General features: G+C 44.5%; 2 protein-coding genes and 1 non-coding gene across 3 annotated transcripts; 2 read left to right on the plus strand and 1 right to left on the minus strand.

Annotated features, from left to right (window-relative positions):
- Positions 1-394: 394 nt before the first annotated feature.
- On the minus strand, positions 395-475 carry TRNAL-CAG (transfer RNA leucine (anticodon CAG)). Its single transcript has one exon. It is a non-coding gene; the product is annotated as a tRNA-Leu (tRNA).
- Positions 476-3,011: 2,536 nt separating this feature from the next.
- LOC4343992 (ribonuclease 1) lies at positions 3,012-4,530 on the plus strand. Its single transcript, XM_015789842.2, has 2 exons — positions 3,012-3,247; positions 3,604-4,530. Exons 1-2 carry the CDS (start codon positions 3,155-3,157, stop codon positions 4,279-4,281), a joined length of 771 nt encoding a protein of 256 aa, XP_015645328.1. The 5' UTR covers positions 3,012-3,154; the 3' UTR covers positions 4,282-4,530.
- Positions 4,531-10,571: 6,041 nt separating this feature from the next.
- On the plus strand, positions 10,572-13,881 carry LOC136357462 (uncharacterized). The gene is made up of 8 exons (XM_066312724.1): positions 10,572-10,760; positions 10,921-11,025; positions 11,901-11,981; positions 12,796-12,873; positions 12,960-13,019; positions 13,119-13,394; positions 13,475-13,571; positions 13,676-13,881. The coding sequence occupies exons 1-8, from the start codon at positions 10,572-10,574 to the stop codon at positions 13,726-13,728; spliced, it is 939 nt and encodes a 312-aa protein (XP_066168821.1). The 3' UTR covers positions 13,729-13,881.
- The last annotated feature ends 174 nt before the right edge of the window (positions 13,882-14,055 follow it).

The following is a 14,055-nucleotide window of genomic DNA, read 5'->3' on the forward strand; positions in this document are numbered from 1 at the left end:
GAGCTGAGTTTCTCTATGCTGTCCTCAGTTAGTGAGGACACTCTAGGAGTGTCTCACATTGTGGATGTCCTCAGTGTGCCTGTACAGCAAGGGGAAAAAGGATATGTTCGTCAGAGGTATGAAAGTAACTTGATATGCCATACGTTTGGTGAAATTCATGGGAAGGGTAAAGAACAGTTCAAGATTTTGCCTGCCTTTTTGCTGTGATTTATGAGTGCTACACACACAAAAAAAAATCATGTGAGTGCTACACAAAAAAAGAATTCAATTCATGGGAGGTAACGAACAGTTCAAGATTTTGCCTGTCTTTTTGCTGCGATTTATGAGTTGCTACACAAAAAAAAAATCATGTGAGTGCTACACAAAAAGAATTCAATTAGTGCTAAAAATTTTTTGTCAAGAATGGGATTCGAACCCATGCCCTTTCGGACCAGTACCTGAAACTGGCGCCTTAGACCAACTCGGCCATCTTGACTTTGTACTCAGCTTCCCTAGTTACATAATGTAAAGTTATTAAAAAAATTTAGATGTTCAACAGCCAGAACTTCAGTACACTCTTCGTCAACTCTACACACTGAGCTGCACAAGGAAGATGGCCACCAGCAATAAGAGATATTAACACTCATATATATATAAGTGCTAATGTGCATATGAATGTGGCTAATGAGTTAATTACTCCCAAAACACCCAGTGCTGATCGTGTCATCTGAATGATCATCGATCTCCCCCTCGCAAAGAGACAATATAATCATCTTCCTAATTAACAATGTAGACAGTGTACACATGACATGTTTTCTTTAAGACTCGTCAACGATAAGCATATTCTAGTTAGCTACTAATAATACTCCTAAACATGGATGTAATGTGCTGCAAATTGCAATTGACCTGGCCTTAAATATCTCTGAAGTCCCCTCGAAACTACGTGCAAAATAATCAAACCTTATACTATATCTTAACCCAATTGCCAATAATCAGTTGCTGTATTTTTTTTTCTCCTCATGGCTCATGTCGTTGCCCCTTGCCTGGTCAGAACATACGAACAGTCTCATCGATCTGTCAGGCTAAGCAGCCGTTTATCTTTTCTTTATTTGCCTTTTTTTTAATAATGGAATATAATATCCCGACATTTGCTCAAGAAGAGCTACAGCCAATTATTACAAAGTTTTTGTTGGAAATATGGTCATATATCGGCATATTTTAATCCAAAAAGTTAAGACAATAATCATGGCATGAACAGTGTAGGGTGATCTAGTGACAACATGTAACATAACTAGTAGCATGCTAAAGGCATCATAAGCATCATGAATATCAGGAACAGGAACATAACAAGAACGCAAATGACTTGCGACTAACAGGATTAACAGCGCTATGAACAGCGTTAACAACAGTAGCAGGAGAAGGATATACCCCGAGAATGGCCCTCCGCTGGATTGTGAGGCAGAATTGCCTCTGTTGGTGTTGACGTTCACGGCACCGGCTCCAGCTCCAGGCGCGCCATCTCCGGCTCCAGCTCCAGGCGCGCCATCTCCGGCTCCAGCTCCAGGCGCGCCATCTCCTCCAGCAGCAGCGGCGCCGGTGGCAGCTCTGGCTCCAGGCACAAACATGGTGGATGAGGACGAAAAACCTGATCACCCGCCTACCCGGTGCAGATCTCATCGGCTCCAGCTCCAGGCACGCCATCTCCTCCAGCAGCAGCGGCGCCGGCGGCAGCTCCGACTCCAGGCGCAGACATGGTGGACGAGGACGAAAAACCTGATCACCCGCCTACCCGCCTACCCGGTGCAGATCTCAGGCGAAGGTGTGGTTCCGGAGGCCCTGCTCCTTCCGATCTCTCGTGCGCGCAAGCGATCAGAAGCAACTAACACCCGGGAAAGAAGCAAGCGCATCGTTTTGATCGTTCTGATCGGACTCGTGGACGCGCCGTTGCAGAGGCAGCCTCCTTATCTATCAGGAGAGAGGCAGTCGTGGGAATCAAGCGCATCGTTCTGATCGGACTGATCGGACTCGTGGACGCGCCGTTGCGGAGGCAGTCGTTCTGATCGGACTCGCGGCCTCCTTATCTATCAGGAGAGAGGCAGTCGTGGGAACGTGGGATCGTGGACGCGCCGTTGCGGAGGCAGTCGTGGGAACGTGGGTTCGTGGTTGCAAAAAAAGAATAGCGACGTGACGCACGCCTCGCCCACGCCCTCGGCCCGGCGCGCGCGCGCGTGTGGCTTTCCGACCCCCACCTCAACCAGTCAACAGGGAGCCTCCAATAACTCCCTATTTAGGTTGAGATATTCCTCGCTTAAATTGTGGGGTGGTATTATTATCCTTAACACTTATTATGGGCCTTTGAGATTTAATAGGATAAATTGGGCCTAGCCCAATTATTCTAACAGTTTCACTCCAGAAAAGAGTGTAGTTCAATACAAGTAGAACACACCAAACAGGAAAAGAGATGATCCAAACTAAGATAAGGAGAACACATTTATTCTAGCCTATTTGTGAATCTCCAACCATATTTAACAAAAAGTTGCATAACTGTGGTCTCCAACTTGCGACATGCAACTTTGAGAAACTCTCCATCTTCATCACACCTTTCTTTATTTGCCTCCCTAATTGGATCGATACAAAACCTCAAAAACTTAAACAACCTGTCTCTTTTGTCTTGAAAGACAATCTGTTTCTATCCTCCTCTTGCATTGTTGCATCATCAGCACCCAACTTTTGCAGATCCAAGGAATCGATCAACGGACGATCGGTATGAACACATGCCCAAATCCTACAAATTTTCCCCAATCTGAGAGCACATGACAGCGAGATCCTCTCAAGTCTCAAACGATTGGATCAGGATTAGTCCGGCCCGATAGATGGGTGGGAATGGGATAGTACTCTAGTATAATACGAAGCATACGTCTAATACATTGTTTTAATCTGAGTAGTATAAAATGTACATGTTGTTAATAATTCAGTTTGTTTACACAAAATTCGATCGATCTATTGGCATATTCTTGGACCTGATCATCATGCACGCACCTAGCTTAGCTTAGCTGTCGTTGTTAATTAATCATTTTTACGTTGCATTATAAGTAGCTGCTTGTTGCTAGCTAGTACGTGTACGCCAAGGCCAAGACGACGACGACTTGGGAATTCATTTGCATCGGCAACGACGATGAAGCTCGCCGTGGTCGCCGTCGCGGCGCTCCTCCTCGCCGCCGGCGTCGCCTCCGCCGATGAATTCGACTTCTTCTACCTCGTCCAGCAGGTTTGATGATCATGCACAGGGTTTGAAATTTCGGTTCGAAATTTCTGGCCCCCACCGAAATGATCGTATCTCGTCCGAAACTTTCCGTTTTTTTACAAATTTTTATGAATTTGGTCAAATTTTATTCAAATCCATTCAAAATAAGTTAATTTCAAAAAATATCATACGAAAATAGTTCGAAATTTCCAAAATTTCGGTTCTTTCGCTCCCCTCCAAAAGAAACCGTAGTTTCGAAATTTGAAACCCTGATCATGCATGCTTCGATCAATCGATTGATCATCAGCTCGTGATCATGGACATGTCGTCTGAATTTTCGTAATGGTTTTATGGATGATTGGATGTGTTTGCTTTTGCAGTGGCCTGGCTCGTTCTGCGACACGCAGGCTGGGTGCTGCTTCCCGGACACCGGCAAGCCGGCGGCGGAGTTCGGCATCCACGGCCTGTGGCCCAACTACGCCAAGTGCCGTCCCGCCGCCGGCGCCGTCGCCGACGACGACGACGGCGTGGTGGAGATGGTGGTCGACGGCGGCGCCGCCGTCGAGCGCCACCACCGGCGGCGGCAGAAGTGCTGGCCGGAGTACTGCGACGACGGCAACAAGCTGCGGCCGTGGGAGATCAAGGACCTCGTGGCGGAGCTCGATGCGAACTGGCCGACGCTGTCGTGCAAGGGCGGCAAGAGCTTCGAGTTCTGGAGCTACGAGTGGAAGAAGCACGGCACCTGCTCGGGCATGGGCCAGCACGGCTACTTCGCGGCGGCGCTGGAGCTCAAGAAGCGGCACGACCTCGCCGCCGTCCTCGCCGGCGCCGGCATCGTCCCCTCCGACGACGAGAGCTACTCCCTCGGCAGCATCCGCGACGCCATCGCCGCCGCCACGGGCGCGGTGCCCAACCTCGAGTGCAACCGCGACGCCGCCGGCGAGACGCAGCTGTTCCAGGTGTACCAGTGCGTCGACCGCTCCGGGAAGAAGCTCGTCGACTGCCAACTCCCGATGCAGGGCAAGTGCCGCGACAAGGTCAAGCTGCCCACGTTCTAGCTAGCTAGCTCCCCCGTCGCCATCGTCGCCGGCGAGAGCTCGCCGTCGCCGGCATGGCGGCGCGCCGGCGGCTGGCTGGTCTTGGATGTCTGATGGATGTCACGTGCGTTTGCGTTGTTGCGTGGTGCGGTTTTCAGATTACGAGAGATTCGAGGATTTGTCCAGTTGGATTGCTACATGTGTACGTTACATTTGGCACTATCTGCTGACTTGCTGAACAGTTGAATAATAACATATCAAGTTTTACCAGTTGAGATGAATTCGATTGAGACGAAACAATTTTAGCAGGACCTTTTATACATTCGAGATTGCTGAGCTGAACAGTTGAATGGACATTTAAAATTTCGACGTACCAAAATTTCGACAAAAATATTTTTAATTTTAGAAAATCCCCTGTTTACACCTGAAATTTTAGTTAATCCTTTATATACCCTTAAATTTTGCTTAGTTCCTTATATACCCTAAAATTTGATTTTGATCCCTTCCATGTCCTTTCCGTCAGTTAACCGTTAGCTGACCGTCTAATTTCTATAAAAATATCCATTTTACCCTTTGGATGAACATAAAAATTTATAAATTATATTATTGAAAATGTAAAAGTTTATCGCATTAGACTATTATAATTATGAGTTTATTGTGCGATACATTATTTATTACAATTTAATTTTAGATAAGAGTAAATTTCAGAAAACTACAACTTTGGTTACAAAACTAGTTTACTGCAACATTAGCGACATGTTTTAGTTTGCTGCAACAATAGCGTGGGAAATTATCACAAAACTGCAACTTTTAGGTTATATGCTGCTACAGTTGTCATCTATATGCACTGTAGTTGCAGTTTTGTGATAATTCCTCACGCTACTGTTGCAGCAAACTAAAACTTGTCACTAATATTGCAGCAAACTGATAGTTTTGTCACTAAAGTTGCAGTTTTTTGAAATTTACTCTTTAGATAATGAAATAAAAATATGTATTTATTTTATTTTTAAATTTTATATCAAAATTTTCTGCTCTAATTATTTAGTGTCATTAGTTTCATAAAATGTTGCACACTCACAAAAATTTCAATCTTTTTCAAGCTTATATTCAAATCTAAATTAATTAGTAAGGGTATATGTAACGCTCCGCTTTTCGTGAGACGTTAAAAACTAATTCAGCAAAATCCTAATTTCAAAAATTCCGTTCTTTGTGTGCGAGTCTAAGTTGTGCCAAGATCTCAATTCAATCTCCATCTTTGTTCCCCCTCGTCGCCATCAAAATCGCCCACCTCAAAATTCCAATTCCGATTCCCATTTGAGTTCCTTCCTTGACTCCACCTTGTGTCCCTAAGACCAAGCATCAAATTCTAAATCCAAATCCAAAACCTCAATTCGAATCCACTCCAAATCAGTCTTCTCTGTAAAAGTCTATTTTGCCTCCTCCGTGTTTTGGATGGGCCGGATCCACTCCCCAGCCCATCTCTCCCCTTTGCCATCTCCCTCACGTGCGCTGCACGAGCCGTCGCCGAGAGAACGATCTCCCTCTCTCTCGTTTTCTCTCTCTCGCGCCGACGCCGCTCTCCGCCGTCGCCGCACAAAACCTCCACCGCCTTCGCTCGTTCCCACGCGCTCGCGCGTGGCCGACCGCCCGGTTGCCGCCGCGTCAAGCCCTGGCGTCGCCTGCATCGTGCGCTGCCGCTCCACGCCGCTAGCTTCCAAAGCCGAGAGAGGCAGCCCCTCTCTCACTTCCTCTCCCTCCTTCAACTTTTCCCGAAACAGCAAGGAGCAGAGCTCCCTTTCTCCTCTTCCTTTTTCGTTTTGCCCGACCACCATCAGCGTCACCACCTGCCACCACCTTGACCACGCCCGACCGCCAGCTCCTCTCCTTGACCGCCCCAAGGTCGGTTCTCCCAAACCGACATCGCCACCTATAAAAACCCGAGCCCCTCCCATCTCCCTCACTCGTTTCTCTCGTCGCCACAATCGCACCTTGTCGCCCCTGCCCTGCAGTCGCCCTCACCGTCCGTCGCCGAAGCACCAGGGAGACCGGTGCGTGCGAAGGACGCGAAAAGAGAACTCTGGGCGCCGTTATCTTCCCCTTCCCCGGCGCGAGGCCGGAGAGCTCACTCCCGCGCCGTCGGCCGCTCGTCACAGCGCCCGTCCCGGCTCGGTAGTGCCTCCTCCCGTTCCCCTTCCTCGCTCTCCCTCGCCCCCTCTAGTCTGCGTGATAGCTCGGTGGCACTCCCGAACGCGTGTGGACGCCGCCCCGAGCCCCGCCGCCGCCCGGCATGGCCTCGCCGCCATTGCCGTCCGCTCCCGGAGACCGCCGCTCGTCGCCGGCCCTCCTTGGTACTCCTTTGTCCCATCCGGCGCCGGAAACGGATTCCTTGAACCCCGGATATGCTCCCACTCCTTTTAATCGAACCCCCGTTGCTCCGGTGAAGTTTCCCCCTTTTCTAGCTGTCGGCGTGCGCCGCCGCGATTCGTCGTCGCCGGCCTCCCTCCGGCGAATCTGATCCGGTGGCTCACTTCCTCTCGTCCGTCCCATCGTTCCGGTGTACTCCCTCTCTCTCGAATTGTCGTGACGAGCTCCGGTGAACTTGGCCGCCGTCTGCCGTCCATCTCGGCCTCCCCTTCTTCCTCCTCCCGCCGGCCCGCGTGGCTGCCACGTAGGCGCCACGTCGGCGCCACCTCGGCTTTGACCGGGCCAAGCCGGTCAGCCGCCCCCTCCCTCCGTCTTCCCTCCCATGCGCGCGGTCCACGGCAAGCCGTGCGGCTGCACGTGGGCCCGCCGCCATCCGTCCACCCGGCGCGCCGCGCCCAAACCACGCGCACCCGAAACCCTAGCGCCCGCCCCCGCGTGCGCCGCTTCCACCGTGCACCGCCTCACCAACAAGCGGGCCCGCTCGGGACCCCGCGAGGTGAGCCCGGTCCACCCGGCTCCCCTACCCCCTCTCTCTCCCCGCGCCCCTCTCTTGGGCCGCCTCCCCGTAGCCCGCGCCGGCCCAATAAGCTCGGCCGAGCCGCGCAAATCCTCTCGGGCCGCGCCAAGCTGCTCAGGAAAGTCTGATTCTTCTCCCTCCTTCCTTTTCTTATCCAAAGGGATTAATAAATCCTTTTCCCTTTTTCATAAATCAATTCCTTATTCCAAAAATTCCATGAATCATTTCTTTTGGTCCCGCACGTCAGTGACCATCAATAATATTCTTGAGAATATTATTCCATAAACCATTTCCCGTATTCTAGAAAATTCCGACAAATCATCTCCTTGTCCAGAAAAATTGATTTAAACTTCCAAAATTCATATCCCTCGATCCGTTCGTCCGATTGCCTCCGTTCCACTTCCAGTAATTCCATTAAATTGTGATCTATCTAATGGCACTATTAATTAGCCTAAATAGGATATTTTATTTGGTCTTTTTTAGGTTTTTGATTGTTTGCGCCTAGTTGCGGTTACCGGATATTTTTCTTCAAGCGGAATTCTCGAAGATTTGTGAAGCTTCGTGAAGACCCTGAGCAAGGCAAGCCACCTTTGAATATATTGAGCCTATATTTGAACTTAATTATATTGCTTACAAAATATTATACATTGATAGGATTGCACTTAATCTGTTTGCCCCGTCTGCAAGGCAGACCGGTGAGCCTACCTAACTTGTTGCATCTGATCCTTCCATTGTTAACTGTTATATCATGTTCCCTTGTAACCACCTAGTTGCGCCTCGATAATTCGTGCACTCTGTGCGAGTATCGACGGTCGCCTTCAAACTTAAAATTTGAGTAACTTCTTGGGTAAAACTTGGTTTACAAAAGCTTTGGAAAACCCGATGCCTGGGTCGGTGCCTTGTGAAAGAAAATGAGTTTTAAAAATGAAACTCGTGACACAAGGCCATTCCTGGGTGGAATACTTGTGCGGTCGCAATTAAGGACCGATTCCTTCGGAATTACATCCGAGCATACAACAGTGCGACCACATGGGTGTAATGGGACGCCCTTGGCTGAGTAATTAGCTAATCAGGGGAACCATGATGCCAAGAGACATGTGGATTCAACGGGGTGGTGTCGGGGAGAACCCTCGGGCTTCCTGGCACAGTATGGTCTGGGACCTAACCTGTTGTTGGTCTGGGACCCCTCTCGTTGGCATATGGCAACCCTGTGTCGGCTTTCGAAATGCCTTGTCGTGAAAGCCTCAAAGTCGCCAGACGTGGCTGTTCTGCATGGGCTGGGTGACCCAGGTTAGTAACATCATGTGGGTAAAGTGTACCCCCTCTGCAGAGGTTATTAAACTGTTCGAACAGCCGTGCCCACGGTCATGGGCGGATGTGAGGTGATTCCTTAGCGTAGTTTTTGTTTTACCCTGTTTTATGAAAATGTGTTAAGGTTTGGGAAACCTAATGCTTGGGAAGCATTTAGCTGTCCAGGGGACAGCGGGACTGGGTGTCTCTGGAAGTGATTGGTCGTTTGGGGACCACTGTTATCGGGAAGTTTGGAAAATTGGTTTGGTTTAGGAAAACTAGATTTGAAGCCAACTCTGGGAGTTGTGCAAATCTTGATAAATAAATTTGTTACTTCTCACCTCCCGACAGAGCTGAGACTTGTCTCGCTCAGGTTGTGGAAAGCACACACTTAGATTGTTGAAAACTTGAAAACAAAACTGTTTGCAAAATAACAGCCTTCCCTTGAAGCTTGCATTAACCACCTAAGTTCCCCTGGCTTGCTGAGTACGTAAGTACTCACCCTTGCTCTCTATATAAATATAGTTCTGCCAGCTCCGAAGATGAAGTTGAAGTGAAGTGAAGATTAGGGTTTCGTCTTAGTTCCCTGCCGTTGCCTGTGGCGTTGGGTGTTAGTCCGTTGGTTGGTTCCGCTGCTGCTGCTATTGTTGGTGTTTGCCTCGTCCGTGTCGCCGGTTGCATTCTCGGGCTGTCTGAGCTGCAACCTAAATTAAGGTAAATAAGTTCTCTATTAATTATAAGGATTTGCAATGATTCATGTTTGTCACCGTGGGTACCAGCGCTATGTCCTGGGACTGGTACTGAGATCGCGGTTTCGTAGGACGCGGTTCAAGCCGTTTTCCTACAACACCCTCCTGTCAGGTGCCGTTGTATGGCGATGCCAGATTGGGGTGTGACAGTATAACAAACATTTGCAACCAAACATAACAGTGAAAAGAAGGAAAATTTCAGGGGTATAGAAGAGATCGGGTAAATTTCAAGGTTATGAAAGAAATTGAATGAGTTTTCATGGGTACACAGGGAATTTACTCTATCAATTTTTATAATATTAGAAATAGAGATTAAAAAATTGAAACATAATTTGCCGGTGCTAGTTAATCTAACAATCATTTATTCTATCTAATTAACCAAGATAAGAGGAGTTGTTTTATCTCTGCTATTATAAAAATTGAAGATGTTTTCGCCCGAATTTTGGTACGTCGTCCGTGTTTGAATCGGTTTTAATTTTATATTTTATTTTTAATTTTATGTTTCTATCAAAATCTTTCTTTTTTTCTTACGCTAGAGTGTACCTCTTATGTGAGGCGCGCGCAAATTAATTGGGCCCGAACCAATAGTATTTTATTTGGTAATAAGTGATTCAGATAAACACATGAATAAACGGTACAGTAGGTTGTGATCATTTATCCACCGACACATATGTACAAATTAAATTGGCTCTACCAGCTACAATTCACGGGCATCTTTTCTACTAGTAATCTATATCTCTATCTCTACTATTATAAAAATTGAAGATATTTTTGCCGGTACTTTGATACGTCATATCCGTGTATAAGTCGGTTTTTAAGTTCCTTCGTTTTTTTTAAATACATATCCGTATTTGAGTCGGGTTTTAAATTCATTCGCTTTTAGAAATACAGAAGGAGTCGTATAAGAAATCTTTATAAAAAAATTGCATGGTAACTTGAGATGATCGAACTCCTAATTGTAGTTCATGATTTTTTAGAAAAATATATATCCAAGCGTATTCTCATATTGAATTTCACCTTAACCAAGCGCTATAACAATAATAAGATTAAAATAACCTTCACCGGTTGCAACCGACGTGCATTTTTCTGGTATAAGATTTAAAAAAAGAAGAAAAAAAGGGTCATTATGGCCTGTTCAGATTGTAGCCAAAATAAATCTTACCAAATTTTGGCATTACCAAAATTTTAGTAAGTTGTTAATATTGCCAAAATTTTGGCAGGATTTCTTATATATTTATCAAATTTGGCAATAAACTATATTACACCATTATAAATAAGAACGAAACGAGGAGTACGTACTACGCATACATAGATCAAAATCTTGATCGATCATGGCGGCGCACCTTCTCCCTTACCCTCCTACCCACGTCGTTGTACCGCCGGCGACGTCGTCCTTCTCTGTGTCGCGATGGACCCGCGTGGCTCTGCCTGCTTCGTCGTCTTCGCCGCCGCCGCGGCTGCCTCTCCAGGCGCAGGCGACGGCTCGCCTGCGCCACGTCGTCGTCCGCTGCCAGAAGAAGGCACCGCCGACGACCACCCGGCCCAGCAGAGGAGGGTGATCCCCATCAGGTATATATATATCAAAAACAGACAGCTGCTTCCTAGCTTAATCTGCCATTAGTTAGATTAGATCGAAATTGACAGCATATTGATTAATTGTTTTTTTGTTCTTCTATTTAGCCTCCATCGCACCAGCTCTCTCGTAAGTTTCAGGACATAATTGAAGAGCTCCAGCACTGTGCGGATGAATTAAGAGCTCGTCGATCAATCAAAAAGGATGATATGGTTTGTTCTAATCATGTACTCACACCTTTTTTTAAAAAATCTTTTGCTGAACTCATACTTTCTATGCATGAATTTTAATTATCATCTGCTCAAGCCTGGTTAATATTAAAGCACACGAACGAGCAGCGAAACCGGAGAATGTGGGATATCATGACTGTCACCATCTATATATGGCTTAACTTATCTCCAATAGAAAACGTCAACCATTCATTCATATGGGGATTGTAGTTAATTTTGACTAATCGAAATTTTGTATTGTTTGTATATTTTTCCCAAATAAAAATTCCTAGCACATTATCTAAGCTCAATTAACAATAGTGAATTATTTAGTGCAAATGGCAAACAAAGACAACGATGGAAGCTAGCATGCACTAGTAATGTCAGGAATCAAGAAACCTAAGTGAAAGAGCAAGTTTCACTAGAAAGTTCAACAACGGAAGCAGTAGTAATGTCGGAGTAGCATCAAGAAACCAAATTTAAAGGAGCAAGCTAGCTAAATGTATACTGCTCACTCTGTTTTATATTATAAGTCGTTTGATTTTTTCTTCTAGTTAAAATCCTTTAGGTTTGATCAAATCTATAGGAAAAAATTAACATCTATAACACGAAATTAGTTTTATTAAATTTAGCATTAAATTTATTTTGATACAATGTTTGTTTTGCATTGAAAATATTATATTTTTCTATAAACTTGATCAAACTTAAAGAAGTTTGACTGGTAAAAAAGTCAAACAATTTATAATAAGAAACGGAGGGAATAGCTACTAATATATCTAATGGAAAGCTTGCCTCCTTGATATAATGTAACGTCAAAACTATTGCATTGTTGCTTTATTATTTAATTTCTAATGCCCCCCCTTTTGCTTTGCAAGCAGGACGATACACCATTCAATTATGAGATAAACAAAATTAAAGGGTATTGGACGGAGATACGTTCAGCGAAGATATGCTATTTGGTCAGTACTGTTCATAATATGCTGGAGTTTTTGTTTTGTTTAGCACTAAAACAAGATAATATGCTGGAGTTTTTGTTTTGTTTAGCACTAAAACAAGTAAACAGTGTCCACCTTTTATTTTGATTAGACCATTGGTTTTTGTAGAGGTAATCGGCAAAAGAAGAATCACTATATAGCCAAAGGATACATGTTTGTTGATTCTAGCAATTCCTAAGGAGATATATATGGGCTTCGAATAAGCACATCATGGTTCAATAAAAATGCTAATGGTAGTAATACTCAAGGAATTATGAGATGGTTAGGAATAGAAGCTGTTTCAATAACACACTACAATCAGAATTAAACATGCATTTAGTTATTTAGCATATCTAATACAACGTTGGAAGTAGCATTTCCGCTCCAAGACAAAATTCTAATCTTCAGCAATATGCTTCAATTCAATAAGCAATTTTGTAGCGGTCACATAATTTAATTTAGCGCCTCAACCTTTAACTTTAGGACTTGTGAATATGAATGTAAAAGTCTGTTGCATTAGTGCAAAATCTAAAGTTTTAAAGGAGATAAACAAGTTCAATAATATAAACTTTCTTTGAAAACAAAATATATATATATAAGACGCTGGAGATTGTGTGAGCACTTGTCAATAGTCATTGTGGTTATGTGTTAACTTCAAATGTATAATAGAAATAGCAATTAATTTGTTGTAATTTTTTTACTGAAATTCAAAATTATAGGATGATGTCGTAATGTTACTATGAACTTTTGTCTTGCTTGTTGCTAAAGCTGATCATGTTTTATTTGGTGGGTACTGTAGTATGGGCAAGGCAGGATGTTAGCACTGACTCTTCTCAAAAGAGCTAAAGATGCTATCGGGTTGGCTTCTACAATTATGGTAATTGTGCTCTTTCTTAATATGCATTATGCTAGCAATTTTACTGAACTTTGTCTAACCAACTTCCCCACCCCTGTGAAAAACAGACTGGCGCTCAATTGAGAGCTCAAACGCCAAGTGAAATTTCTCTCAATACAATAGATCAGGTAACTCGGTTAAGGTTTTATTTGGATGCTGTTCTTTGACCAAATCTTGAAATCACATAATAATTCTGGAATCTACTAAAAATTTCTCTGAAAATGCAGACTGTCAGGATGTATGTATCGACCTTTGTTAAGACTGCCGAGGACACTTACCATAGGAAGGTCGATAAAGCAACCGTTCTATCATTCCTTTGTGCTCTTCAAGGTTTGGCTGCAGTTAGCCGTATCTTGTTTGAAGATGCTTTGGCATCTGTTCGTAGCATTCAACCGGATTACAGTCCAAAACGTGATGTCGAGGCAATTAACCGCAATTATCAGCAGGAGATACAATGTTTGATAAATAAATTTGGGGAGGCTTCAACAACTGAAGCACTTGAGGTATTCCACTGGACAGAGTTTCCCATTAATTCTTTTCAGATGTTGATCAAATGTTGATCCTGTTTATGCTTGCTTTGCAGATTCTTCATTGTACGGTTAATGATTTAGCACAGAAAGTGTCATCTTATGTTACCATAATGACTACTCTTCGCACGAGCACACTAGCCCATGTCCCTGGTAAATCTATTTTTCTTTTGTGCCAGTCTTATTTGCATCAAAATAATACCTTCACTTTAGCAAGTTAGAATTACATTAATTGTTGCTATATATGGTTTGTGTAGGCCGCACCATTGCATCCTGTGATGCTGCCCCACCAGATGACAGGCAAAATTAATAGCTGATTGATTAAAGTTGATGCTTCAGCTGAGATGCATCCTCTTATCTGGATGAATCCACAGCAGGCAACGAAAACATGTGTAAAATTAAGCTTTCGGTCAACAACATGTGTAATTTTCATTGGTCTTGAATATATAACGTTATTCAATTACTATATCTATCTTAAAATATAGTAACAATTTAGAATAGAATAGGATTAGACTCATAGATAACTAATCTGAATCTGGATATGGGGCATTGCTACATTTTGAGATATAGGGAATATATGGAAGGACTATTATTTGTGTCAAAAAAGAGAAAAGCAGAAGTAGTAGGTTTCTTTTGA

The sequence above is a fragment of the Oryza sativa genome, chromosome 7, assembly GCF_034140825.1.
Source record: "Oryza sativa Japonica Group chromosome 7, ASM3414082v1".
NCBI lineage: Eukaryota > Viridiplantae > Streptophyta > Magnoliopsida > Poales > Poaceae > Oryza > Oryza sativa.

Excerpts from the sequence above, each read along its gene's own strand:
- LOC4343992 (XM_015789842.2), top strand. The coding sequence starts at position 3,155 with ATGAAGCTCGCCGTGGTCGCCGTCGCGGCGCTCCTCCTCGCCGCCGGC. Across the intron at positions 3,248-3,603 it reads TCTTCTACCTCGTCCAGCAG|TGGCCTGGCTCGTTCTGCGA; the intron begins GTTTGATGATCA and ends TTGCTTTTGCAG.
- LOC136357462 (XM_066312724.1), top strand. The coding sequence starts at position 10,572 with ATGGCGGCGCACCTTCTCCCTTACCCTCCTACCCACGTCGTTGTACCG. Across the intron at positions 10,761-10,920 it reads TCGTCCGCTGCCAGAAGAAG|CCTCCATCGCACCAGCTCTC; the intron begins GCACCGCCGACG and ends TCTTCTATTTAG. Across the intron at positions 13,395-13,474 it reads CAACAACTGAAGCACTTGAG|ATTCTTCATTGTACGGTTAA; the intron begins GTATTCCACTGG and ends CTTGCTTTGCAG.